We start from the raw sequence: 26,440 nt of genomic DNA, 5'->3' as shown, positions 1-26,440 counted from the left end.
AAATGTGATCTAGACTTTGATGTTTGGTTATATCATACTGGTTTCTTTTTCGAACCGCAGTATTGTCACTAAAATTAATTACCCTGTGATCCCTTCTGCAGTAATGTCAGTATTATTATATAGCTGAAAAACATGCCCATTCATCATTTGCTTATACTTATCCTGCCACACACTGATAGTCTCTGAGACAGGTTTGCTTCTTTTAATGCCAGACCCGTAGGTGGGAATTAGCTGGATGGATTTAAAATGGAAGGTCTGGTCTTCCTCTCCTTGCTATTTTTTCTAGACATGCATGTTTGAGAAGACTTTTACTGGAACCGGTGGGTCTCTGTAATTTCAACATAAATTCATGAAGAAAAAAAAAAATATATATATATATATATATATACATACTCCTCTTTGCCTCCTTCTTGAATATTTCAGCCAGCTGTCTCCAAATTTTGCAAAAACAGCTCTAAAACATCCAGCAGTGCCAGTTCTCGTGCACTATTTTGCATGGAGCCTATATTTTGCAGATTCTAGACATAATTAGCATCAACAGCAAGTATTTTATTGCAATAGAGAGGTACAGCAAACCAACTAAAAATGCAAACTTAGGGAATAATATTTCAGGATTAGTAGTATTTTGTGCCCAAGCAGCAAGATCTCCACACTACAGGAAGATGGTTCACAATTCCTCTTAACCTGGTGGTGGTACAGTATAGACATAGACACCTTTTGACATTGAGACTGAAAATAAAATCTTCTTTGGGCACAAATACTTGTTAGAAGTTGGGAAAGTATGCAATTATAACACATACTTGAGATTATCTGTGTGCCAAGTCCAACCCCCGATGCATCTGCTTCTAATGTTATCAGGCCACTAAATGGCTGAACAGAAGCAGTAATGGATCGTGTGTTTCCAGATTAAATCATTAACAAAACAGCACGCTTGCAGGCTGGATGAGCACTGGAGGCTTAATGTATTCGGCTCTGTGTTTAGATTTTTTTGTGACACACAATCTTGACTTGTAGGGTTTGATCATGTTTTTGTTTCTTTCATTTTCAAACGTTCTTTAGCCATTAAAAGAACTTAGTCCGAGAAATAAAACCAATATGTGGCATACATTTTTGCATTTCAGAACACCAAAACAGAATAATAAACAGACAGAAACTAGTTGTTTTCTATCAATAAACAGCTGTTTCCATACGGTGTTGTCTTTGTTTTATTTATATTTGCAGGAAACTGAAGACAAATGAATTTGCTGGAGGCATCAAGGACTTTTTAAAATAAAAGAGCAAGCAAACTACATCATTGGTGACAAACCTACAGTCATTACAACAGTGCTTATTTGCAGAGACTGCAAACCCCCATCTAAATTATATAATCATAAATGAAGAAACAAAAACTCCATAATAATTATTATGATCACCACAAAGTACTGGACATACACATTTTCTTTACAGCACACTGTGGCAAAGATTAGATAAGATATTTCTGCTTTAAAAATAAATAAGAATATGAGGAGATCGGAGACAGTGAATGGTTAATGACTCTGTGCAGGCAGGCAATTTAGGAATGCTAGCTTGCATATTTGGAACCCTTCATCTATAATTTAAGAGAACAGTGTCTTAATAAAAGGCCAGCATTGATTAAAAGTCTTAATCAGTGAAATTTAATAAAAAAATGTCTCATTTCTCATCATAAAGCTACAGGTAAAAATTATACCTGCATATTATTACCAGAACGGAAGAGCATCCAGTTAGAAAAACGTCAGGTCTTCACTTGTAGTTAAAACCAAACGTAATCTGAAGTTTCATCATCATGGTTTATTCATTTTGACAGAGAGATTCATTTGGGTTCAGTTCAGTTTAACAGTTAAAACTGAAGTGCTCCTTATAATGTATCATTCTTTGTTTCACAATGCCTTTCCCCTCTAGAGATGTCTGTACCTGTACAGAATTACTGTAGTTTGAGGCCTATAGTGGATTTTGCTCTGCTGATTATGAAACCATTTAAACACAGCTTACATAAACACTCTGCTGCTTCAGTCAACTTACTCCATCATTTTAAATGAGACAGCCAAACAAAACAAACCAAATTTCATAATAGGATTTTATAAACCTTTAGTCATTATATTTATATCCAAAGAAATTTTAATCTTCACAAAGAGATTATTTCTCCATTTCTTTCTTTTGTTTTCCACTTGACTTTTCCATAAACATCTTTACATACATTTAACAATGTACATTAAAAATTGCATATTTGCTATTCTGTGTTACATTGTTAAAATCAATCTGAAGTGCAATAAATACCAATTTAAATCAAAATTACAATCAATATCTATAGTTTCTTATGCAAAATGATAGGGTATAGGGAGTTATGGCTACAGTGTGTGTGCAAGTCTGAGAGATGACTCTATAAGACATGGTGTAAACTGACAGGTAGGAGGCTTCTTGGTTTGTTTAGATCAGGTATGAGGTTTGGTCTGTACTAAGTAAAAAGCTACACAATACAATGTTCTCAACTAGCTTCAGAAAATCTGAAGGCATGGTGCTTCAAAGGTAAAGATTGCTTCCATTAAGCTATTGCTCGCATTAAGGGTAACTTATGACTCTGTAATTGGAACTAAACCAGTACCAGGGACCAAACTCTGGACATCGTGGTTCCTGTGAATTTGGCCATTTATTAAAAAAAAAGAAGAAAAAACCCTGTCTCTTGTGAGTTAATACATTCAATGGATAAGCAATGCTAAAATACTAAGTACTCCCTTAATGATTAATGGAAACAATACAGAAAACACAGCCTTTGATTTAACTTCATGTAGATTCATGTAGTCAGAGGTTGGGAACTGTTTTCTAACCTTCTATTAAGACAGTGTTCAGTCAGAGTGGCTGAGTGACGTGTGACAAAACTGCTTTTCATTTGTCAGTCTGGCTTTTCACTGCTGTTCAATACTTGAATGTGTGCCTGCTGGCAAAAGAATCATGCAGGATGTTTACTGTACAAACTAGAATCCCTTTCACCATCAATATACATCAAATTAATATATTATTGACACCATCATTATCAAGTTAGACTATTAGTGAGCTTTAATAATACACCACAGGTTCATCAAATGTCACTGAGTAGCACAACCAGATGGCTTGTCAGCATCACCTTTTGCCATTCAAACATTTGACGCAATCCTGTGAGAACAAAGCACAGACCTCTAGTGAGGCGATGCTGAAACTTCCCAAAGACCCCAGAAATCAGTGTCCAGTGATCTTTCAGCACAATTTGAATACACACACCCATTCATACATACACACATTGTCTATAGGAGATAACACTTTGGCCACTCACAAGCAAGTATGTTGTGCTTCAGGTCTGTATTTTCTAGTTGACTTGAATAATTTTGAAGACACACGTGCATTGTGGAAAAGAAGTAGAAAATGAGACACTTTGCGTTGGCCACAGTGGAAGAAATCCCCTCAGATCTCATTCTTACACCTACACGAAAAATGCCAGAATCAAGGTTCGACCTTTTTCAGAACTGGAAAGTATGTCGCTTAAATTTACAGACTTACTATCAGAAGTGATGGTGACTTTTTCCAGGTAAAATGAGAGGCTACTGTGTCACAGCACACATTAAATACAATTATGTAGAATCTAAAGGCATCTCCTTTTCTCATTTCTGACAGTTATCTTCTTAGGACACAACAAGATAGGAGAGGGTTCGCTCTCAGTACACAGACACACATAAAGATAAGACAACAAAAAGCAGTTACTCCTTGCCCTGATGCTTCGACTGGCAGCAGACACAGTGACAGTTAAAAGAATAGATGGAGAGCAAACAGTGAGACAGACACAACAGCAATCAAAAGGAGAAAAGAATAAAAATATGGCCACCGTTTAACGCTGTGTGTAGAGACAATGTACTGCAACTTGAACTAGGCTTGAAATTAACATGTGCTTTACATTGTCCAGTTGGTGTTGCTCAAAACCACCAGAAATACCAGTTTTTCCCTAATGGTGGTATGTGACGGGGGATCCCATGGAGGAGGGGCAGTCCATAGCAGCGGAAACTGCCACAGAGCAGAAGATTACATGTGATAAATTTGATAAAAATGAGGGGGGAACAAAAGAGTCATATGCAGAGTGAAATCCAGGAGAAGAGGTGGGGTTATTACACAGTTTACGGGGCAGATGATGTGTGTAATATAGGGCTGCCACTGCATCTCGCATAGCCGAGGGATCAGGGAAGGATCGCGATTCATTTGGCTTTGATTTCTGTGTAGTTGCTGCCGTCATCCCTCCTCCCTGAGGCCCCCTCCCTGGACCTTGCCCCGATAAACTCCAGGGAAGCGTAATTCAGCTCTTGCCTCTCCAGTCCCGCCATAGTGCCCACAGATTGATAATCCCCGTCTTCTCCCTGCAGACAGAAACACCGTTTAGCGGCAAAAATCAGCGGCAAGGTGCCAGTGACACCTCAGATTGCAGAAGAGCGCGACAGACACTAAAGAAAAGATGTTAGTGATTACTGGTCGACATACTGAGAGGGAGTCTGAGATGTTTCCTGTTAGACTGGCAGTTTGTGTTAGCAATGAGGCAGCCATGCAGAAGGCAGTATTGGAAACAAACAGCAGTGTACAGAACACAGAAGCTGATATGCGAGGAGATGCATCTGTCACTGAGGCTTGTGTTTTTTGGTTTTTTGTTTTAATGGGGATTTGTAGGGGAACCTTACCGTAGTCTCCTCTAGAATGGAGTTAAACTTTGAGCCCAACAGCTCTGTCTTAAGCTGTGCAAGAGTTAGGGGAGAGAAAAACACACAGAAAAACGCAGAGAAGCGATGAAAGCAAGAGAAAAACAGTGTTTGGAAAGGTCATGGTTGGAGCTACTAGACTGCTAGTGGGACAGATTCTTTCTGGTACCTCATTTCAGAGGTTAACATGGGGTCTTATCATGACTGTACGACTTTTTCATTACACAAAACTTTAACCCCAAACAATCTGAGAATGGTAATCCAACCCATCCTCAATCATAATCATAATCATTGACATCAACATGTCTCACCACTTTCTTCCTCAGATTTTGTTTGTCCTTCTTGACTGCGCTGTAGTACAAAGCTGGGTTCTCCAGGACCACGTCCTGCCTAGGGTTGCCATTCTCTCTGGGGGACGGAGTCACATAATCAGACTCGGTCTCGACTGCCACTAACGCAGGGCGACACGCCAAGCCTGGGCATCCATTTTAAAACAACAAGCTCTGTAAGGTTATGCTGGAGGCCAACCGTGGCTGTGAGTGACGTGGTTATTTTATGGGTTTAGTCGCTGAGATCACACCCACTTCAGGGCCAGAGAAAGCTTGCAAATTTGGTGGTCCAAATATGCCTTGAGGCTAAAATAAAGCACTTTGGTTAAGAGGGCTACTCGAGTTGTATTTAGCATAGCAGGTCAAGGATACAGAAGCAGTGTCAGAGCAGGGAATCGTGCCTGCAAAATATAAGGTTAGTCCAGCTTGCTAACCAACTCCACAAGGCAGCCAGTGTAGATCTCCAAGGATTTCAACAAGGACTTGTCACTGCAAATGAACTGAAATTGCTCAGGAGAAATAATTCTCACGTCCACATCAGTCCCACATTCACTCGTATACAGTGTGCAACGATGTGTTTTAGAATGGATGACTAGGCTTAAGTGTTTCCTTGGATTTCAGAAAACGCTTAGTAAGGAAGTTGACTACTCCTGCCTTGCAACGGCTTCTCCATTAGTTTGTCATTTATACTCACTTCTTGTTGTTGTGACCAACATATCTAACTGCTGCAATGATGAAGGCTATGACTGCCACTCCTCCAATGGTGCCGACTATAACTGCCATCATGTACTTTTCTGAAAACAGAGGTGGTAAAAACAAAAATGAAGGGGAGTGAATTACTGTAAACTTCATTGAGTAACACATGGAGAAACTGCCCACCGAGCTAACAAGCCATATACACTCACTGGCAGCTCTTTTAGATACACCTGTTCAACTGCTCATTACACAGATGTCTAAACAGCCAATCACATGACAGCAGTTCTGTGAATTTAAGACCATGTAGACATGTTTGAGTCAGCTTGCTCAAGTTCAAACCAAGCATCAGAATGGGGAAGAAAGGTGATTTTGTATTTCAGTGACTCCGAGTATTTCAGAAAGTCCTGACCTATGGGGATTTTCCTACACAACCATGTTCAAGGTTTACAGAGAAAGGTCAGAAAAGAAAATAAATTATCCAGTGAGTAGCAATTCTCTAAAAAAACAATGTGTTGTTCATGCTAGATGTCAGAGTGTAATGTCAGGTTGCTTTGTGCTGATAGGAAGCCAACAGTAACTAAATAAACACTCATTACAACCAAGGTAGAAGAGCACCTTTGAACATACTATCTTGAAGACGATAGACTACAGCAGCACAAGAACACACAATCAGCTAGAAACATGACTGAGGCTACAAATACACAAAGAAATTGGAAAAAATGTCTGGTCTGATGAGTCTCAATTTCTGCTAAGGCATTTGATTTGGATGTTATGATCAGAATCTGCCCTGTGTCAGCATTTCAGGCTGTGGCGGTGGTTCGATGGTGTGGGGGATATATTCTTGGCACACTCTGAGTTCTTGAACATTGTTTAAATGCCACAGCCTACCTGAGTATTGTTGCTGACCATGTTCATTCCTATGTGAGAACAGTGTACTCATCTTCTGATGGCTGCTTCTAGCAGGATAATGTCACAAAGCTCAAATCATCTAAAACAGGTTTCATGAGAGATGCTATCGTGTCAGTATGGAGCAAAACTTAGGAATATTTCCAGCAACTCCTGGGAATTAATGCTGGCCTGAAGACAAAAGGTGGTCCAACCTTGTATTATTTATACCTAATAAAGTAAGCAGTGGATGTCGTAAGTATTTATAGCATAGTCTAGAGGATTTAGGTATAGAAGAAAATATAAACGGAAGAAAAGAGACTTATTTTTTTAAACTGCTGACTATTGTGGAATTTTTAACTGCTAATCAAATAGGAGAAAACTGTGCTTTTTTTGTTCGGATCCATTTTCTGTAGCAAATCAATAAACATTTAATTTATGGAAAAGGGTCAATGTAAGTGGAATTGATTGAAAATTGACTACGGTGTTTAAGTTTATTGTAATTAGTAGAAAAGCACAAAAATTTCCATTGCCTTAAGCTTCATGACACATAACAGGAAATAGTCATAACCAGGCATTGCTTACGCGTAAAGTACAGATACTTTAAAGATACAGATGTCAGAAAATAACATCTGACATGTATTAAAATCTTTATTACAGGGAGTGCAGAATTATTAGGCAAATGAGTATTTTGTCCACATCATCCTCTTCATGCATGTTGTCTTACTCCAAGCTGTATAGGCTCGAAAGCCTACTACCAATTAAGCATATTAGGTGATGTGCATCTCTGTAATGAGAAGGGGTGTGGTCTAATGACATCAACACCCTATATCAGGTGTGCATAATTATTAGGCAACTTCCTTTCCTTTGGCAAAATGGGTCAAAAGAAGGACTTGACAGGCACAGAAAAGTCAAAAATAGTGAGATATCTTGCAGAGGGATGCAGCAGTCTCAAAATTGCAAAGCTTCTGAAGCGTGATCATCGAACAATCAAGCGTTTCATTCAAAATAGTCAACAGGGTCGCAAGAAGCGTGTGGAAAAACCAAGGCGCAAAATAACTGCCCATGAACTGAGAAAAGTCAAGCGTGCAGCTGCCAAGATGCCACTTGCCACCAGTTTGGCCATATTTCAGAGCTGCAACATCACTGGAGTGCCCAAAAGCACAAGGTGTGCAATACTCAGAGACATGGCCAAGGTAAGAAAGGCTGAAAGACGACCACCACTGAACAAGACACACAAGCTGAAACGTCAAGACTGGGCCAAGAAATATCTCAAGACTGGTTTTTCTAAGGTTTTATGGACTGGTGAAATGAGAGTGAGTCTTGATGGGCCAGATGGATGGGCCCATGGCTGGATTGGTAATGGGCAGAGAGCTCCAGTCCGACTCAGACGCCAGCAAGGTGGAGGTGGAGTACTGGTTTGGGCTGGTATCATCAAAGATGAGCTTGTGGGGCCTTTTCGGGTTGAGGATGGAGTCAAGCTCAACTCCCAGTCCTACTGCCAGTTTCTGGAGGACACCTTCTTCAAGCTTCTTTTTCAATTATATATTTATTTTGTTTATTGATTTCATTGTATGCTTAAAGTATGGTTTTAACTGCTATCTCTGTTTTATTATTGGAAAGCACTTTGGTCAACTTTGTTGTTTTTAAAAGTGCTATATAAATAAAGTTGGATTGGATTGGATTGGTACAGGAAGAAGTCTGCATCCTTCAAGAAAAACATGATTTTCATGCAGGACAATGCTCCATCACACGCGTCCAAGTACTCCACAGCGTGGCTGGCAAGAAAGGGTATAAAAGAAGAAAAACTAATGACATGGCCTCCTTGTTCACCTGATCTGAACCCCATTGAGAACCTGTGGTCCATCATCAAATGTGAGATTTACAAGGAGGGAAAACAGTACACCTCTCTGAACAGTGTCTGGGAGGCTGTGGTTGCTGCTGCACGCAATGTTGATGGTGAACAGATCAAAACACTGACAGAATCCATGGATGGCAGGCTTTTGAGTGTCCTTGCAAAGAAAGGTGGCTATATTGGTCGCTGATTTGTTTTTGTTTTGTTTTTGAATGTCAGAAATGTATATTTGTGAATGTGGAGATATTATATTGGTTTCACTGGTAAAAATAAATAATTGAAATGGGTATATATTTGTTTTTTGTTAAGTTGCCTAATAATTATGCACAGTAAAAGTCACCTGCACACACAGATATCCCCCTAAAATAGCTAAAACTAAAAACAAACTAAAAACTACTTCCAAAAACATTCAGCTTTGATATTAATGAGTTTTTTGGGTTCATTGAGAACATGGTTGTTGTTCAATAATAAAATTATTCCTCAAAAATACAACTTGCCTAATAATTCTGCACTCCCTGTGTAGTGTCATATCAATTTAAATAGGATGTGATAATAGTGACACATTACTTAGTGTCAAACTAAATACTAAGTAAAGTTGTCTACTCACTCTCTTGCTGCAGCTCCAGTAGTATGCTCTCTCTTCCATATGCATTGGAGATGCTGCAGTGGACGTTGACAGCAGGGCTGCCGTTGTCGACCCGTTCACCTTTCTCCCGTAGCTTGATCATTCCTGTGGACGTGTGCCCGTCTGTGTGCGTGTAGAAGTTGTACCGGCCGTCTGTTTCGTTGATGGTGATGTTCAGGTCAGGCAGGTAGAACTCGATAGTGGGTTCAGGGTTCCCTGTGGCCATGCAGACACACTGGACACCTTCCCTCACCACTGTGCACTTTGACTCCTCCAGAAGCACAGGGGCATCTAATGAGGGAGGGCAAGAGATGATTACATCAGATAGCTGTTGACTAGTAACAAATTATACTCCTTTGGTCAAGATTTCCTTTAACCTCCTAAGACCTGAACTCTTCCACGGCATGCATTTTTAATTTATCTTTGATATCCGATCACATTGGGACCCAATAAATGTAAAAACAAAGAATTACTAGATTTTTTTAACCTTATTTTTGTTTTTAAGAAAAATAAAAGCCACATATGAGGATATTCGTTTAAAATTTTGATAGAACAGTAGCAGTATAGTGTCCTCGTAAGTGGATATCAGGCCCTTGTAGAGCAAAATTTAGTATTTTGGTCTAAATAACCCAAAATGTGATGTCCACATATTTGGACGCCAGGTCCTAGGAGGTTAAAGTACGTTTTTACTCAAAGGAAATAAGAAGTTTTGTGGAATTCTACAAAGTGCAATTCACCATACAGATAGCACATTACCGTACATTGGAGGGTTACACAAACGTATCCCTTGCTGCCATCATGCTTTATTCTTTGGCCTAGTTTTAGACTCCCTTTAAAAATATAATACAGAAAACTGACGCACTCACACTCGACAGTGATGTTGAGGGAGCTGCTGGCTCTCCCATGCTCATTCTCTGCCAGGCAGCGGTACTGTCCATCTCCCTGCGGTGTGATTTCCACAATCGTCAGCACTGACAGCTCATCCGCAGTGATGGTGCCCACCAGTTGCCCATCCTTCAGCCAGGTGAGGGTGGGTGCTGGGCTTCCCTGTGTGCTGCAGTGCAGGGCCAGAGTGGTACCCTCTACTACTGTAATGGAGTCATTTACCACAGGCTCATGGGGAGGATCTGCAACAAAGAAGAGAAAATGAATTTGTTATGTTTACTATTCATATAAGAAAACCTCTATCTTATAATTCTTACATAAGATCCTTCTTCATTTCAAAGGCACCAAATTAAATAAAACCCACAATATCTTTTTTTTTTCCTTTTGGACACACAGTGACCTAAATAAATAAACAGTGACTTTGATATATCTAAAAATATGCAGTACAGATTCTGAGCAGGTTTTTGTAGTACATTCATTTACTGCAGTATTGCAGTGCAAGTTGAACTGGCTGAAACATTGTGATATCAAAACTTTTGCCTTGTCTCACCCAATGTTTGTACCAAAACAAAAAGAACATTTAAGCTCTATGGACCAGATACATTGATTTCCCAGGACATTTTATTGTGGTTTTAATGGTGGTTATTAAATGAAATCTTATCAGTAAAGTGGCAATGGTTTGGAAATCATTGAGCATCTATAACTTCTTGTTGTGAGTCCCTGTTTAGATCAACTGTATTATGAATCCACACGGGGGGTTGACATTCAAAAGATTTTCACTTATGCTTACAAATGCTGGGGTTGGGAGTCATTTGCTATCTCAAAAACTTACACTTTACAGCCAGGTAGAGTGAGGTGTTCATGATGCCATAGCCATTGTCCCCAACACAGGTGTAAATTCCCTCATTTGCAGGTGTCACATCATCTAGCATGAGCGAAACATTGGATGCTGTGTCCCACAGCAGCTCTTGGTCTCCAAACATCCAGGCGATCCTGGCAGGAGGGTTACTGTCTACCTCACAGTGCAGTGTCACAGAGCTGCCTTCCATCACCTCTGAAGAGGCATTCACCCACACAGAGCGTGGAGCATCTGCCAGGAAACATATAACAGGGAATTTATTTTCCAAGAACTCGAATGATGTCTGCAATTCACAGAATAACTGTCTCCTAAAAAATGATTTAATCTTTTCAATAAAAGAAATCGACAAATCGACAAATTTACACCCTCAAATAAAGGTTGAAAGGTAGCTCTTTAACTTGAGGGGACTTCAAAGCAAATTATATCTAAATAAAAGTGAAACATGCAGATTGATGTTTTGTACTAAATCCTGTACAAGCACCAGATATTGTTTTCAACCATGCTAGTGACAATTTTAGTCAGCAGTTAGCTGAAATGGTTCAGCAACTTTTAGATCGGTTTTTGCGAAACGAAAGTGAAGTGAACAATAGTTTATAATAAGAGTTCACACTTTGGTAATTTGAACTGGAATATTTTGTACTATTTCATAATAGTGGGATTACTGCTACTTCAGATTTGTCAGTGTTAAGAAGGTTTATTCATCTATCACAATAGGAACAGAACAGAAACTGCAAAGATGCTGTCTTGATCTGAGGTCATTCCATACATGAGATTTAGATGAAAAAAAGAGTCGTAGGCTATTGATTTCTTGTCATCCTCAGTGACTACTTAAATACTGTCATAGCACCTTTGAAATCAGCTGTACTATGTCTCCGTGTTAACTAACAATTCATTTTAGGCTCTTCGGTTATTTTTTTCTAAACCATACAAATATATCTTAATGCATGTTCAATCATCCATGTAAGGGAATCCCAGAAAACTGAATCCAGAATCAACTTTCTGACATAAAGATATGCTTGAGTTTTGTGATCTCTGAGAAAAAGATCCACTTCAACTCACTTCACTGCAAACTGTCAGGCTCAACATCCCGTTTGAAGCCATACTAACATAGTGGAATGCTTTTCAGTCTTTCAGTTTGATGTTTTTATTTTTTTACTTACACTTGACGTCTAGAGAAATGAGCCTCTCATAGGCTAGTGTTGTGTTGGGGTAATAGACCCTGCAACCTAGAAGCTGCCCATTGTGCATGGGCCTGGGTGTGAAGGTGAGGGTGTTGGAGAGGACTGCTGTGTTGCTTTCTTCCACGAGGTCAGTGCTGACTTCTGGGTCGGGCAGGTAGTCCGTGTACATCCACTGGATTTCTGGAGTCATGTCTGGGCAATTATCAGGTGCATAGCATGTAAGCTCCAAGCTCTCGTCACTAACAATCTCCTCTGGTACATCGATGTTGGGCTGATCTGGAGACAGAAATATAAAAGGAAAATATGATTGTTATGGCTTTTTTAATAGCTATAAATTTTCAACTATAAAACGACTTCCGATCGTCCTGTCATCAGTCACTTACCCAGAACCTTGAGCTCAGTGAAATCGGGGTATGTATAGATGTTGGCTCCACCGAGATCTGCACGAAAGTAGTATCTCCCCGAGTGCTCGGTGCCAATGTTGTTGATGAGCAGAGTGCAATTCCTCTGGTGCAGATCTCCCAGCAGCTTGGTTCGGCCCTTGTAGCTCTCATGCACAACGTCTGTACGTGATTTAAAGACTACAGGAGGGAAGAGTTGTGGGTAGGGCTGCCCAAAATACCAGATACCATGAATGCCACGGCTCGGCCTTATTCCAGACGGATACATAAAGGTGCAGGGGATGACCACACAGGAATTTGTCATGGCTGAGATATCCCGAGGTAACCAAACATTCCACTGGCAACTGGCATCTGGGGGAAGAGACAGAAGCTCAGTGGACTCTTCAACATACAGGATACACATAGGAATATTACCTGTCTATCATCATAAAAATATAGAAGTAAAGGAATTTATTACCACTGATGAACAACAGCAGTGGTAGGAGCAGCTCTAAACACCACATGGTCTCTGCTCAATACTGGACCATAGACCTCTGAAACAGACGCCATGCTGTCAGTCATCAACAGAAAAACATACACATACACACAAATATCACGTTTCCACCACTGATGCTGCTGCATGACTCACACGCCGCACAGGCCTCTAAAAAACAAATTCAAGATGTTCTTAATGTTTCACAGTTTCTTGGTTTTATAGTATATCATAGCAATCCTCTATCAAAAACCCCAATGTGGAACTTTTCAGTAAAACAAAGAAAAACAAAGATCAGAGTATCAGTTGTATCAAAGTCCCACAGGTTTTACTTTTTTGTCCGGCACAAAACATGACATGACATTTCTGCAATACTTAGTGTGCAACATGGACCACATGTTACAGTATACGGACTGAAAAGTGTCATTAACATCCAAAAAGATAATACATTCCTTCTTACTATACTGTGAATACTATAGAAAAATATAATAATGTCAACGTCCTTTCTGTCATGTCCTACATTTAAAAGATGCAGAGCTAACACTAACTTGAGCTATGTCTATGAATATGTATATTAAGTGCAGATAGTGCTGCTTGCAAAGGCTCAGTCACAAGTTGAAAACTGCTCATATGGAGAGTTTTGGCTTTTTATCAGATTGGGTTGTGGTGTGAACATTCTTAGAAAGAAAAAGCACCTCGTATACAAGAAGTAAAAATAGGTATTACTGTTTTGAACTACTGTGGTTTTACCTTGAAATACGGATGGTTAAAATGAATGGAACCTCTGAGAACAAATCTTCAGCAGTTCCACTAGAGGGTGTTCACTCACACCCAGACAGCTTGACAGCCTCCTTCTCTGTGGAAAGAAAGAAAGAGAGAAAGAAAGAAAGAAAATGCCAGTGACATCAGCATTGCCAGGCGATTACAGCACTCGCAGCCCCCTCGCTTGCACAGACCAATAGTAAGTCACACAAACACAGCATCAGTCAGCACCTGTTTGCTCCCCCTCAGTAGAGTCACTCTCATTATGGTTGCCATACGTAAGCCGATTCAGTGAATGGCTCTCACTGTTTCCTGAGGCTTGACACAAAGCCAAACTCCAGTCACCACACATCATGTCATTAGTGGATTACTGGTACTTTCTGTGCTGTACTACAAATCAATCCGAATAGACAATATTCACTTATCAAAGCGTATGAAAACAAGTGAGATAATGAAAAAGTGAGAAACAAAAGCACATTACCACAGAAGAATCAAGCTGTTTGTGTTGTTTACTTCCTTTGCTCACTATATAGTCTGGAATATCAACCCTCAGGTTGAAATAAATCAGTCCATATAAATTTTCATCACATCTATTATGAGCTCTAATGAATAATATTAAAGTACCACTGAACAGCTACCCTGAAGTACCCCTGAGCAAAGTACCGTCCCTACACACTGCTCCCACTGCTTCACTGAGTGAATGGGTCAAATGCAGAGAGAGTAATTTCCCCATGGGGATCAATAAAGTATACATCATTATCATTATTATTATTATTATTATTATTATTATTATTATATTTCTATATAAATTCAATCTGTCATTTTTATTTTATTGGCAATACCTGCACTGCAAATGCAAAAATAGCTGAGGTTTGATATCCTAATAAAATCATGGCCATTTCGAGTACTGGGGTCAGAATTCAAATATACATCCCATTACTGTGGTGCTCAGAAGGTAATAAAAAATGCTTTGTCCTTAAATTCACCACCAAACAGCAATCAAACTCAAAAAAAAGGAAACAGACTGCAAGAAAAAGCTCATATTACTGAATCTTACCCTTTCTAATTCAACTGAAATAGTCATGTTGACATGTAATAACACATGTTAATAAAGGCTTGTTGGACTATTTCTCTGTTATTTTTAGATATATTTGCCTTTATTTTCCAGTACGCTGTTGAGATGCATAGTAGAGAGGGAAGGAAGATGCCATGCAGTAAAAGTGGCATGTGCTCTGACCCCCATATTGAGGCTTTTACATTAAATTATGCACCATAATGTCTGCATATTGCTCCTCTCTGAGATGATAAATAGCCAGTTTCTCATAAGCCTGGAGTTTTCATATGCTTGCAATGTACTCTGAAATTATCATAATTCACTCATTTACAATCCAAAGTGCAATATAATGCCATTATATTTGTATTATTTACTTTGAGTTCACAGTTGTTTTCTTATTCCTAAAGAAATCTATTTGTCTAAATGTGGCATACAAATGAGATGTACATCAGTATAATGACGGTTAGTTTGGACGTAGAATAAATGCCTGTAGAAGGAGAAGCAGCGGATTTCAGCCTCACGATGCAGCAGCCGGTGTGTGCAGATGGCGGGTCTGAGAGTGGATTGTGTTTTAGAGCTTCGTGATTAACACATCCCAACATCCCCCAGAGAATCCTTGACCAATATTAGCCTTGTTGTTAGAGAGAAGGGAAAATTCAGTTGATTTTACACTGAAAAAAGCACTGGATGTGCCACTTATCATGCAGTCCAATAATTAGTCAGTCACAGTCACAAATTCCTAGGAGCATGAGGATGTAATTTTATTTTTACACTTTATATTTAAATTTGCCTGTGATCTTTAAACCTACCGTATCTGGTTATTTTGGGCACCTGGAAGCAGTGGACCCAGGTTGGGAACACAGTATTATCATGAAGTTGTTACCAAATATTTAATCATTTTCATTTCTGGTAAACTAGCATAATCATTTGAATTTGATTTTCTGGCCACCTGGTAAATGTAATCCCAATGGTGTCTCTTGTTTAGCTATGTTTTTGATTCTAGTCCTGAGGGAAATTACTCTTCAGTTTCTAAACACTCTGCTGTCCACTATGCTAACCAACTTGATGCAAATTGTGTGTGGTGTAAAGCTGAGGGATTTTTAAACTTTTTTTAGCAAAAAAACCAAAACAAAAAAACAACAGCTGCCTGCTGCAACTGAAAGCTGTGCTATTGAGAGTGATGAAAGTCAACCTAAACAGTCTCAGAACTGCACAAGCAAATTATAAACTCTGAGTAAGTGAGAGGACCTTTTTTTTTTTAATATATATTTCAGCTACCAAAAAACCCAAATATCTATATTGTAGAAAGGGTCAGACTTTGAATTCTTGGCCAATAATGTCACACTGTTGCCTGGGACAATTCAAACTTTTCTCCAAAGTTGCATCAACCTCAGACATCTGCACTGCAACAAAAAGCCAAGAGCTAAGTAAGTGTGTCCAGGGTGAGAGGCCATGCATCAGCAACATAGGAGAGAATAGAGCACAGCAGCTGGGCAGGGCCACTGACACCACCACCAACCTTACCAACAATGGCTTTATTGATGGGATGGACAAATGGCTGGCACAGAGCATAGCATACGTGTGCACACTTTTATATACACGACTCACGCAATGCACACAGAAAACACTTACCTCATAACAGCCTCAGCACCAGGCTCCTGCTGCCTCCCAGCCTTGACTTTTTCTTCGTCTTTCCTTTGTTTTTGCTCTCCCCGAGTTGGTTTTCTTGCCCTGCTTCCCAGATGCCACTGTCTGTGGGAAAGGATAGAAAATGGAGATAAAAAGATATGTTGAAGCAGACAAGGGGAAGGGGAAGAGAGGAGTCTGTGTGAGCTCTGGTTTACATGTGTTGTGGGCAGATCTGAATATGTGTACTGCAGGCCCACTCAGCATTCCTTTACTTTCCACCACTTCCATGCACTGTCCTATGTGCCTTGATGCCCTGAACTTTGAGCCTACATTATGCTTCAACCTCTGAGACTTCTTGACATTTCTTGAACTTTGTTCACACAGACTTGTTGTTGTGACTGAGACACAAGGGCCAAAGCTGCTTGGTGAAGGAAAGATGACTCATTATTGGTTTAGTAAAACAACATTTAAACTTTTGGGAGAACATGAAACTTGAAACTTGATGTTAGTTTCGCTTTGATGTTAGGGTTCATTTGTGTTCACCATGACTGCATAATCAATGCAACCGTTTTCCAGATGTGTGTGAGAAAGCATAGAGTAATAGTCTAAAGCGCACAATTCAATTTGTGAAAACCATGTCTAAATGAATTTAAATTTCTGAAATTAAGAGTCCTTGGGGCATGATCATTGATCTTTCCAGCCTTATGCAAATCTGCATTAATATTTTCCCTACTAAGGAATGTTAGTAGGCAGTAGTGCAAGCATATAAATATAACAAAGGCAAGTTGTCTCTCCAGTATGGAAGTTTTTTTTCTCACCCTTATTGTTATATGTAGAGTGAGTCACTGTTCAAGAGCCATTAAGCCACAGGCCAAGTCATGGCATTGAAGGAGTTGTGGATAACCTCAAGGGAATCCCTCTAGAAACAGACTGGAGAGAGTCTGAAGAAGACAGTGTTGCATTGATGCTATGGAGCTATGTACAAATGAATGCACAGCATGCCATAACCCCTACACACACATGCAGCATAAGGCATGCCAGCACACTCCACAGTGTGGGGTGCGGAGCTATGCGACCTTCCTCTGCTTCCCTTGGTGCTGGTTGTAAGCTGAGCATGCTCCATTGTGCTGCTGGGACTCTAATCATTGCCTATACAGTGCATGCATATTAAAGACTCAAAGGGTAACTTATTAAAATGTATCACATTTCTTCTCTGGTTATTTATTTATCTCAAAAAAGAAGCAGAGGGAACTTTACAGAGAAGCAATTAAAAATAGTTTAAATGTAAAAGATAACTCTCAGTAATCAAACATGTTTAGCTTCATCTAATCTGTGTGATGCTTTGTGCAAAAGGTCCTTTTCTAATATCTGAGGCAATCAAACTTCAACGTAATCATTTATTCCCCATCACACTTCGGGGATACAGATGCTATCTAAACAATCAGTTCTGCTAAATCAGGCCACGCCACCTTTGATGAGTCATTTTATATTACTGAAATTGCTCACACAAACCAAAAGGTTTACACGAACACCCCGCTTTGCCAAGAAGAACATTTTCATTGTAAATATCGTCTGCACCACATCTATACGAGCATCACCAGAGCTCTTGGACAGAGAGAAAAAGAATGGGAACCTTGTGTGCAGAACACTGCTCATTGTCCAAGTGAGAAACTGAAGGAATTTTTCCGGAACAGGCCCGCTCACAGCTTGTGCTTTGCTGCTTGCCTGTGACGCGCGTTGATCCACCACAAGCTAAGGCTCCCACTAAAATACTCAGAAGAGCAGATGGTCTTAAAACATGGCTGCTCCCCCTCCCACACATGGCGCGCTGAGCTGCGATGAGCCCAGCGCACCACACACACACACACACACACACACACACACACACACTCATGTGCACAAGATACAAACATAAACACTGAGATATGCCAACATCCAGTCACACATTCTGTCCAAGGTACTGCAGAGTGTTGGCATAAGTAAAAGACTGGACTTATGTATGGCTCATACATAAGGCTCATCATGTATGTACTTATTTTAGTGTTTAGGTACATTTTAGCTATGCTTTACTCTTATCTGAAGTTTTTTGCAGGAAACTTCTGCTGGCAGTATCATATACCCAAAAGTGAGAAACCACAGAAAGATGGCCTGTGTTTTTCCCGGTATTTGCATGAGTTTGTGGGTGTGTACCATCACTTTCATCTCAAACAACACACAGAGATAGATTACAATTATAAATGGAGGCTTTTACCAAGAGCAAAACACACGCACAGGATATTAAAGCAAGCTTTATTTGGCAGACCACCAACATACTAAGAGACCAGGAGCACCAATAGCTTATCTTTCTCTGCTACCTGGCAAAACCAACTACTGGCAATCCCCATCCCTGTGTGCAGATGGTAAGCCACAGGCCTTCTCTCTTTACAGCGTTCTCCCTTCCGCTCTGAACAAAAGGGGGCGACAAACAGTGCCATCACCTGTTCAGCCACACAGACAATGCATATGTGAATCCATCTTAATGCTTCCTAAAACCTTCCATTTGACTTGATGTCCTGAAACAGTGTGTATAAAATGCCAGGTGTGGATTTAGTAAAAATCAGGCTAGTTTAGATTAATCAGAAAATTTCTAAATTGCGACAGTTTAATTGGAAGGACAAAATTTTCACATATCCATTACACCTAGAAGTGTCACAAAGTTTAAGGTGAGAAATTCAAATGTTTCTTGACAGCCGGTGTGATTTAGCATAAATTAATATCTCTTTGTGGCTCTGCGATCTTCTTTAAAAATCACTAATTGGTATATAATTAACCAACATTATGCTCTCCTCAACTCCTGAAGCAGCACTCTGAATTATATGAGAAACACATTTGGTTAAACATGATTGTTTCCACTTTTCTCTTAAAAAAAACAAAACATCCTCTTTGAGATTCAAGGAATCACTCCAGCTCCTCGCAGTCTCATTACAGAAACCATATACATCCAAACTACTGTTAAATGACTTGTAAAAATGTTTTGCTTGGTGTGTAATCGAAGAATCTTCTACCTGGCATCACATGTCTGATTAGACACCGTAATATGTTGTGGCATTTGCAGGAACAGCTCAGTGCTAATGGCACAGGCAGTAAAATCTGTCCAGTAATAATTGGCTGGGCTTTTAGCATCCCCCGCTAATGTTCAAAACACACACACTCACTCATCCATGCACGCTTACACATCATCACAAACACGTTCAATCACGCAAGCGCTCATAGAGGTGTACACATGCATAGACACACACTCATTACCTAACTTGGTCTAACTTGTGATTCATACAGCACATCTCACTTTTTTCACACCCTCGGTCACTCATCACATCATTTATGAACGCTCACGCAAGCAAGCGCTCATTCACCGTGTCCGTAAGTGTTTGACCTTAAAAAACAAAATTGTTAAAATCAGATTAATGGACTGATTAAATAAAATTCAATCCCCATGTGAAGAAATCTGTATCCTGTTGCTTTTTCTCTCAGGAAAAGATAAAAACCTCAAAAGAGGATAAAAATCACAAATAAAAACTGCTCCTCACCTGTGTAGGTGACCACAGTCGACCTCCAAACGTTCAAAAGCTCCTGTATGAGCAGCTTCAGCAGCCACACTCACATGCAAAGCATCGCACCACCAAGACCTCTCGCCACCCTCTGTACCAAGCCCCAACAGTGGGGAATAAAGTGCTCTGCCCACCACCACCATCACAACCATCATCACCAACAACACCCCCCACCCCCCGCCCATCTCAAAATGAGTCCTTCAGTGTAGCAGCATTGTTCCCAAGCTTTGCCCCAAGGCTCAGCCATTCATAAATACACATGGGGCCACAAAGGGCCACTCTGTTCCACCTCACCCTGACAAATACGGGTGAGACTTTGAGCTCCAAGGCCTTTCTGTCCAACATGATGACTTGGTTTAGGTTGGATGGAACTGAGCATATTTGATCATTTTGGATTGATGGAGAGGCGATCCACTTCTTTCTGGGTGTCAGTGTAGCACAAGGCAGGAAATGAGTTTGGGAGGGAGGCTGAATAAGAGGGGTATGAGTGAAAAGAGAAAGGAATCCTATGAGGCTCATTCAAAGCCTGTCATTGATGGAGACTAAAAACCTCAAATAACGCTAGCAGTCAGAGGCTAGAAAAAATAAAGAATGCTTTGCCCCGTGAATAAATAACTATACACTTAGAATCGTGTATGTTCCTTTTTAACAGAGCCAAAGCTTCAAACACTAATATCAGTGGATGTACAAGAAATCCCTACGAAGTAAAAGCTATGAATTCAGGCTCTGTTTTAGACAGTGTTTTTTCCTACTATTGCATTCGTATGATGTCAGCAAGCACCGATACCCTAATATGGTCTTCACACACAGCTGGCTATAAGTACAGAAGCCCCACCCACTCGATGTTCAAACCTTTTGCTTGAGTGGCTGGTTGGCGGCCAGTCAGAAAAAAATGAGCTAGAAATGAGCTAAGGGCTGTGACCTACGGGGCTGTGCTTAGGGGGGTATAAGAAACACAAGGATTATTTTGAACTATGAAGTCCAAAAATGAATATATGGAGTCTAAGATATGGACAATTTAGATGTTAAAGGGTCTGCTACTGCTTTGTTAAGCAATAGCTTAACAAAAGAGTGGGGATAGCTCAGTAGGTAGAGTGGCCCAATGATCAGAAGGTCAGGGGTTCGAATCCACTGAACGGCTACCCTGAAGTACCCCTGAGCAAGGTACTGTTCCTACACACTGCTCCCTGGGCACTAGATTAGTGGTTCCCCACTGCTTCACTGAGTGAATGGGTTCAATTTCCCCATGGGGATCAATAAAATATACATAATTATTATTAATAAAAAAAGAGACTTAACAAATTGGAAACTGGGAATTACAATGCTCCTGATATGGCATGAAATTAGCACTAGGGCCAATTAAACAGTAATTATGACATCATACCTTGTCTACGTTGTTTAAACGTTGATTTTCCCTAGAATTATTGGGCTTGGCTTTTTCCCCCTACATCTTACCATAGAGCTGATGCTGATGATTTGTGTGTGAGATCCATCTCCTCTGTCTTGGTGAGTAAGGACACAGCAGACTCCTCCTCTATATCCTTTAGAAAGGCCACACAGTGATCTGAGGTCACTGTGCAGTGGTTTTTGAACGCATTCATTTTCCTTTCTACCTGTGCAGTCTGTGTAATAGTTCTGCTTTGCAACTTTTCAGCCACCCTCACACATAACAAGCAACAGCAATATAAAGACAGTCTGGGTAACTAAATTGTGACATTAGCATTTTATTGCTGCTTAAGTTTTGTCCAAAGTCAGTTCACCACATTTCTGTTAACTTGTTTAAGTTGCTTCAAGTTAGAAAGCACACCTGCATGGTGATGCTAGCTGACCTATAAAACTGCCAACTGCTCCTTCCCTGCTGTTACTATTAAAGAAAATGCATTATTAAGCCTATGTGGAATTACGAGTGTTTAGACAGTTGCATGGTGCTGTAACCGTGTCATGAAGCCCCAAGCCTTGCAATCAAACCTCCTCCCTCCCCCTAACACAGTAGCCATTGTCTCCCAAAGCCTTCTGGGACAGAACAAGCTCAGCTCGAGCCTGACACCGCACAACACTGGGAAGTCGATGTGCACAGATAATTGTCTTTTAATCACAACAATCCCCTTTTCTCTGCCCTTGCTCATTTGTCTCTGTCTCTTGTTCGACTGTTCTCTCTTGGTTGTAATTCTTGTGCCTTTCAGCGAGTTTGACTGGCCACAAGCCGGGCTGAAAATGGACAAAAACTGATGGTTTCAAATTTAAAGTGTCAAAAGCTGCGTTCTAATCTTAATATAATTTTATTCATTCCTTAACAGTTTTTTTCCAAAATGATGAAAAAAATAAAAATGATGAAATTTAGGTTTTCTGGACAAGTATTATCTCGAGGCATTGAAAATAATGATTGTCCCCATCTCAGGAACAAAAGCTTGTTGTCGAGGTGTGAGCACTTCAAATGAGGTCAGACATCCACACATGGTGCATGCAGCACTTGGCCATGTGTGGAGGCAGAAATTGAACTTTCCTGAAACCTTTTTATGAAATGATTCTGATTACTTTTTGCAAGAGCAAATGCAAACCAAGAGTGGCTTTGCAGAAAGGCTGTCTGAAAGTATGAAAGCTCATCTCCATTTGAAAGATTACCGTCTCTTGTCTCAAGGACGTCTGCCATTTCACCTTCCATTCAGCTGTGACTGCTCAGTTATGAGCACTTTTACATTTCAGACATGGCGAGAATACGTGTCATGGGAACTAGTTTATTTCCAGCAAACTCTGACTTTTGTAATCCTGGAGCCTGTTTCACAAAAGCCACCAAAAAATGGTGAAGAATTCTTTTTTCCTTTAACAAGTTAACTTGTAAATGGTTGATAATGGTTATAATCTCCCTCCAACAACTGGTTTGTTCTCTTTGATTTCCCATCTTGTTTAATGAACTAATAAAAAAGCCCTGTACACCCATGTTTAAACCACACGGGCGATTATGATTGGTTTGGTTAATTGGACTTCTTATCTGGGCTTTGTAAGTGTGCACAGATGCACTTCACTCACTCTACTGTTACACTTCTTGAGTCTGGACATATCAAACATTTATTATTCTTATTAGAAGCGAAAGGCTCTGCCACCTTCAGCTTGAGCCATAGAAACTAAACACCTGCATGTTAAAGGTTTTAAAATGTTATTCTTAGCTAGAGATTTCATAGAGAAGCAGCTCAAGATTGGGCTGATTTGTTTAGTTTGGGATTAAAAGTAGGTGTGCAACCAAAACTTGAGTCACTTTTTGTGGACAGTGTTACTGCCAAAACTTCTAATCCACACATGCTCTAACTCTTTAGCAATGTTAAGAGTAAAAAACACCAGAATCTACATAATGCAAACACACAAAGACATACTTTGACAGCATTCTAGTGTAACTGTTGAGGGTGTCATGGTAAGAGAGCAATATAGAGGGGGGGTGTGGGCTGGGGTTGTACTGGACAGAGACTAGTAACCGAATAAGCCTCTGAGAATGGACCCATTGTGTCTCTCTTCGCTTCACTGGACAGAAGCAGATAGCTACCATTTGCAAATAGATGAAGAGTTGGTGAAACACGATGATTTCATGTTTCTGTTATTACACTTAGCAGATGTTCACCTAAGTTGTTTTATATCTGGTATTAATGCATTTAACTTTGTTTAAGCAATGCCGGTTTTAAAGTGTACCAGCTGCTCAGGTATTTAAGCACTGAGTTTCCTCTCATTTGTATAAACAGAAAGAATTTTAATCTCAAAGTTAATGTCCCAAGAGAAAAAAGTCTTGCTCAGAAGGATGGTGAAACTCACAAATTTAACTTGTCATTTATTTCCCAGTAGAAGTAAATGGTTTGGTATTAATGCCAATTTTGCCAATATCAGTGAGAATGAAAATGAGCAATTCTTAAAGGGATGTTGACCCTATTTAGGAGGTTGGATACAGAGCTGCAACATGTCGTGTTTTGTGTTGCAAGGGATTTTTATTCCCAAAGGTCCACCTAATCTCAAATTTGTCCTAAGTTCCCATTTTGTGCTCCAACTGTCATGGAGGGGCTTTGGATTTGTAATGTGCTTGATGTTCGGTTTGTGTCTATGCAGGCCCTCGTTAGGAAATCCGCCTATTTAAAATTTTAACTTTTTCAAACTGGACATATTATTGACAGCTACTTTGATTTAAAAAAGAGAAACAGTAACCTGTGACCTGTCACTGTTTGTTTGAAGTTTGTTTTTGGGTCTGTGTTCTGTTGAAATCGCCTAAACAGGATTTGTCTATCAACTTGACGCTACAGATAGTTAAAACTGTGTTTAAAATGACTGAAAGGCAAAAGGACAGCATGGCTCCAACGTGAAAAAAAAAAACATTGAACATTAAATGATAATTAGCTGATAATTTGTTAAGAACATAGGGAAGCTCAGCGGTTTATTTTTTTCTTTTATCTTTTGGTCAAAATGTTTGAAATACACAATGCAAGGATATCAAACAGAACATATCACCAATTTTCCCTGTGTATCATACTTAGATGTAAATAGATAACCTGCTAAAATGTGACAGGGTCACCTTTAATTATAATGCAATAATTATACCATGCAATCAAATACACAGCACTGCTGTAATGTACACGTATCCTTGCAGAGTTGCCACAATAGTTCACTGTCTGGTATTCTGTTGCAAAGCCAAGTCTTTTAAGTGAGAAATTGAAATCCATATGATATAAGACAAAAAGAGTAATCACATAGTTGAAAAACCTGATCTGACTGCTTACAATTGTAGATCAGAGAACAGCAGAGCTCTTACCTTATCAGCTGATCAGACGCCACTGAGGAGACTCGTCTCTCTCCAACATTTGCTTTCTCCACTGCTCTCTCTCCTCCCTCCTCTCTTTCGCTCTCTCTGTCAGCAGATTGGATCTTTGGCACAGAAAAAACTGTGATTGGGAGGCCAGCTGAGGATTATTTTATTTAATTTAAGATTGTTTCTGTTTTTTCAGTTTTAATTTTTTACAATTTGGCTGCCATTTCTATCGTTATGACAACACTGTAGCCAGTGAAATAGATTTCTTAACCCTCTACTGCATGACTTTTTAATTTTGGGGGAAAAAATATTTTTCTCTATTTTAGGGGAGCTTTAGGCTCAGATATTGGTTTGTTGCTTCAAGGCAACACTGTGCGACAAGGGTAGTAAAATGCCAAGTTATTCTATAATAAGTTGTATTAGTACAACAAGAATGAACAAATAAATACACAACAAATAAACAATGTAAACATTTCACAGAACAATAAAACACCAAAATATCCAACATTTGACCCTAACCCCATGCACGCGCACACACACACACACACACACACACACACACACACACACACACACACACACACACACACACAAACATTGTGTTTCCATCACTTTTGGGGACATTACATTAGCTTACATTCATTTTATGGATACTTATCCTGACTCTATCCATCACAAGTCCCTGCCTGAACCTTACCCTAAACCAGACTCAAGCCTTCACCCTAAAATTGAATGATTTACCTTGCAATGTGTCCTCATAAAGTAGGCGAGACCTCACAATGTGATTGTGTAAACAAATTTGTGTCCCTACAACAATAAGTAATACACGACCACACACACACCCACACAGCAAAATTGGTATGGCCTGGATCAGGCCCACACAATGTGCTTACACATGGCCCACATACCGCAAAGAATGACGGCCCTTTGGTGGCCCACACCTGGTTTGCCAGAGGTGGCCCACACATGGGCAAGCACAAGGCCAGTTTCAGACACACTGGTGGTCCTGTCCTGGCCCATGTGTGGATTACCTCTGGCAAACCAGGTCTGGGCCACCAAAGGGCCATCATTCTTTGCGGTATGTGGGCCATCTGCAGGTGGTGTGCAGCCACGGGCCAGTTGTAGACACACTGCTGGCCCTGTACTGGCCCAGAACAGTTTCATCCTAATGTGTACCTTCATCAAGCCATGTAATAACAACATGTGCCAGAACATGCAAAACAGTGCAAAAGTAACATGCCGAAACTCTGTTCAGACAGTGAATGGACTGATTTTTATATTGCGGTTTTCTACTCTCCCAGATTACTCAAAGTGCTCTATACAACATGCCATATTCACCCACTTTCGGTTAACTGAGTGCTTCCTAACTACATTCATACACATTCACACTCTTGACATGCAGACTGGAGGAGCCAGGGATCGAACCACTAACCTTCCGATCAGTTTGTAACCTGCTCTACCACCTGAGATATGACATGCCATTGCATAAACAGTGGCGTCATTGCCAGACCTGGCACACATCTGGTTGACATACACTCTGCCAAGTTTTTTCAAAAAGGTCTCAAAGACTTTAGAGTCAGACCTGTTACAGATCGTCAACTTTTCTTTATTATCAGGTGTGTTTCCAGAATCACTAAAAACTGCTGTAATCAAACCTATACTGAAAAAGGACAATCTTGACAAGACACAAATGAACAACTACAGGCCGATCTC

At 40.1% G+C, this 26,440-nt stretch overlaps 1 protein-coding gene across 6 annotated transcripts; it reads right to left on the bottom strand.

The window, feature by feature from the left end:
* Positions 1-1,187: 1,187 nt before the first annotated feature.
* On the bottom strand, positions 1,188-24,800 carry mag (myelin associated glycoprotein). Of its 6 annotated transcripts, none has more exons than XM_086311024.1 (13): positions 24,731-24,800; positions 16,364-16,483; positions 13,666-13,771; positions 12,901-12,976; positions 12,426-12,794; positions 12,022-12,318; positions 10,835-11,092; positions 9,984-10,244; positions 9,100-9,408; positions 5,751-5,850; positions 5,039-5,135; positions 4,710-4,763; positions 1,188-4,394 (listed from the first exon to the last, which is right to left on the bottom strand). In XM_086311024.1, the coding sequence occupies exons 4-13, from the start codon at positions 12,944-12,946 to the stop codon at positions 4,236-4,238; spliced, it is 1,950 nt and encodes a 649-aa protein (XP_086167150.1). In that variant the 5' UTR covers positions 12,947-12,976; positions 13,666-13,771; positions 16,364-16,483; positions 24,731-24,800; the 3' UTR covers positions 1,188-4,235. The 6 variants fall into 6 exon arrangements, with proteins under 6 accessions (XP_086167150.1, XP_086167149.1, XP_086167151.1 ...); XM_086311023.1 differs by lacking the exon at positions 24,731-24,800 and adding an exon at positions 19,927-20,053; XM_086311025.1 differs by lacking the exon at positions 24,731-24,800 and adding an exon at positions 19,927-20,053 and having other exon boundaries at positions 13,666-13,766.
* Between the last annotated feature and the right edge of the window lie 1,640 nt (positions 24,801-26,440).

The sequence above is a fragment of the Aulonocara sp. 'chitande type north' Nkhata Bay genome, linkage group LG11 (assembly GCF_057382095.1).
Source record: "Aulonocara sp. 'chitande type north' Nkhata Bay isolate Kocher_YH1m ecotype deep benthic linkage group LG11, A_spYH_male_GT1.1, whole genome shotgun sequence".
Taxonomy (NCBI): Eukaryota; Metazoa; Chordata; class Actinopteri; order Cichliformes; family Cichlidae; genus Aulonocara; species Aulonocara sp. 'chitande type north' Nkhata Bay.
The sequence above is the reverse complement of the archived record's forward strand: the minus strand, read 5'-3'. Positions and strand labels throughout refer to the sequence as shown.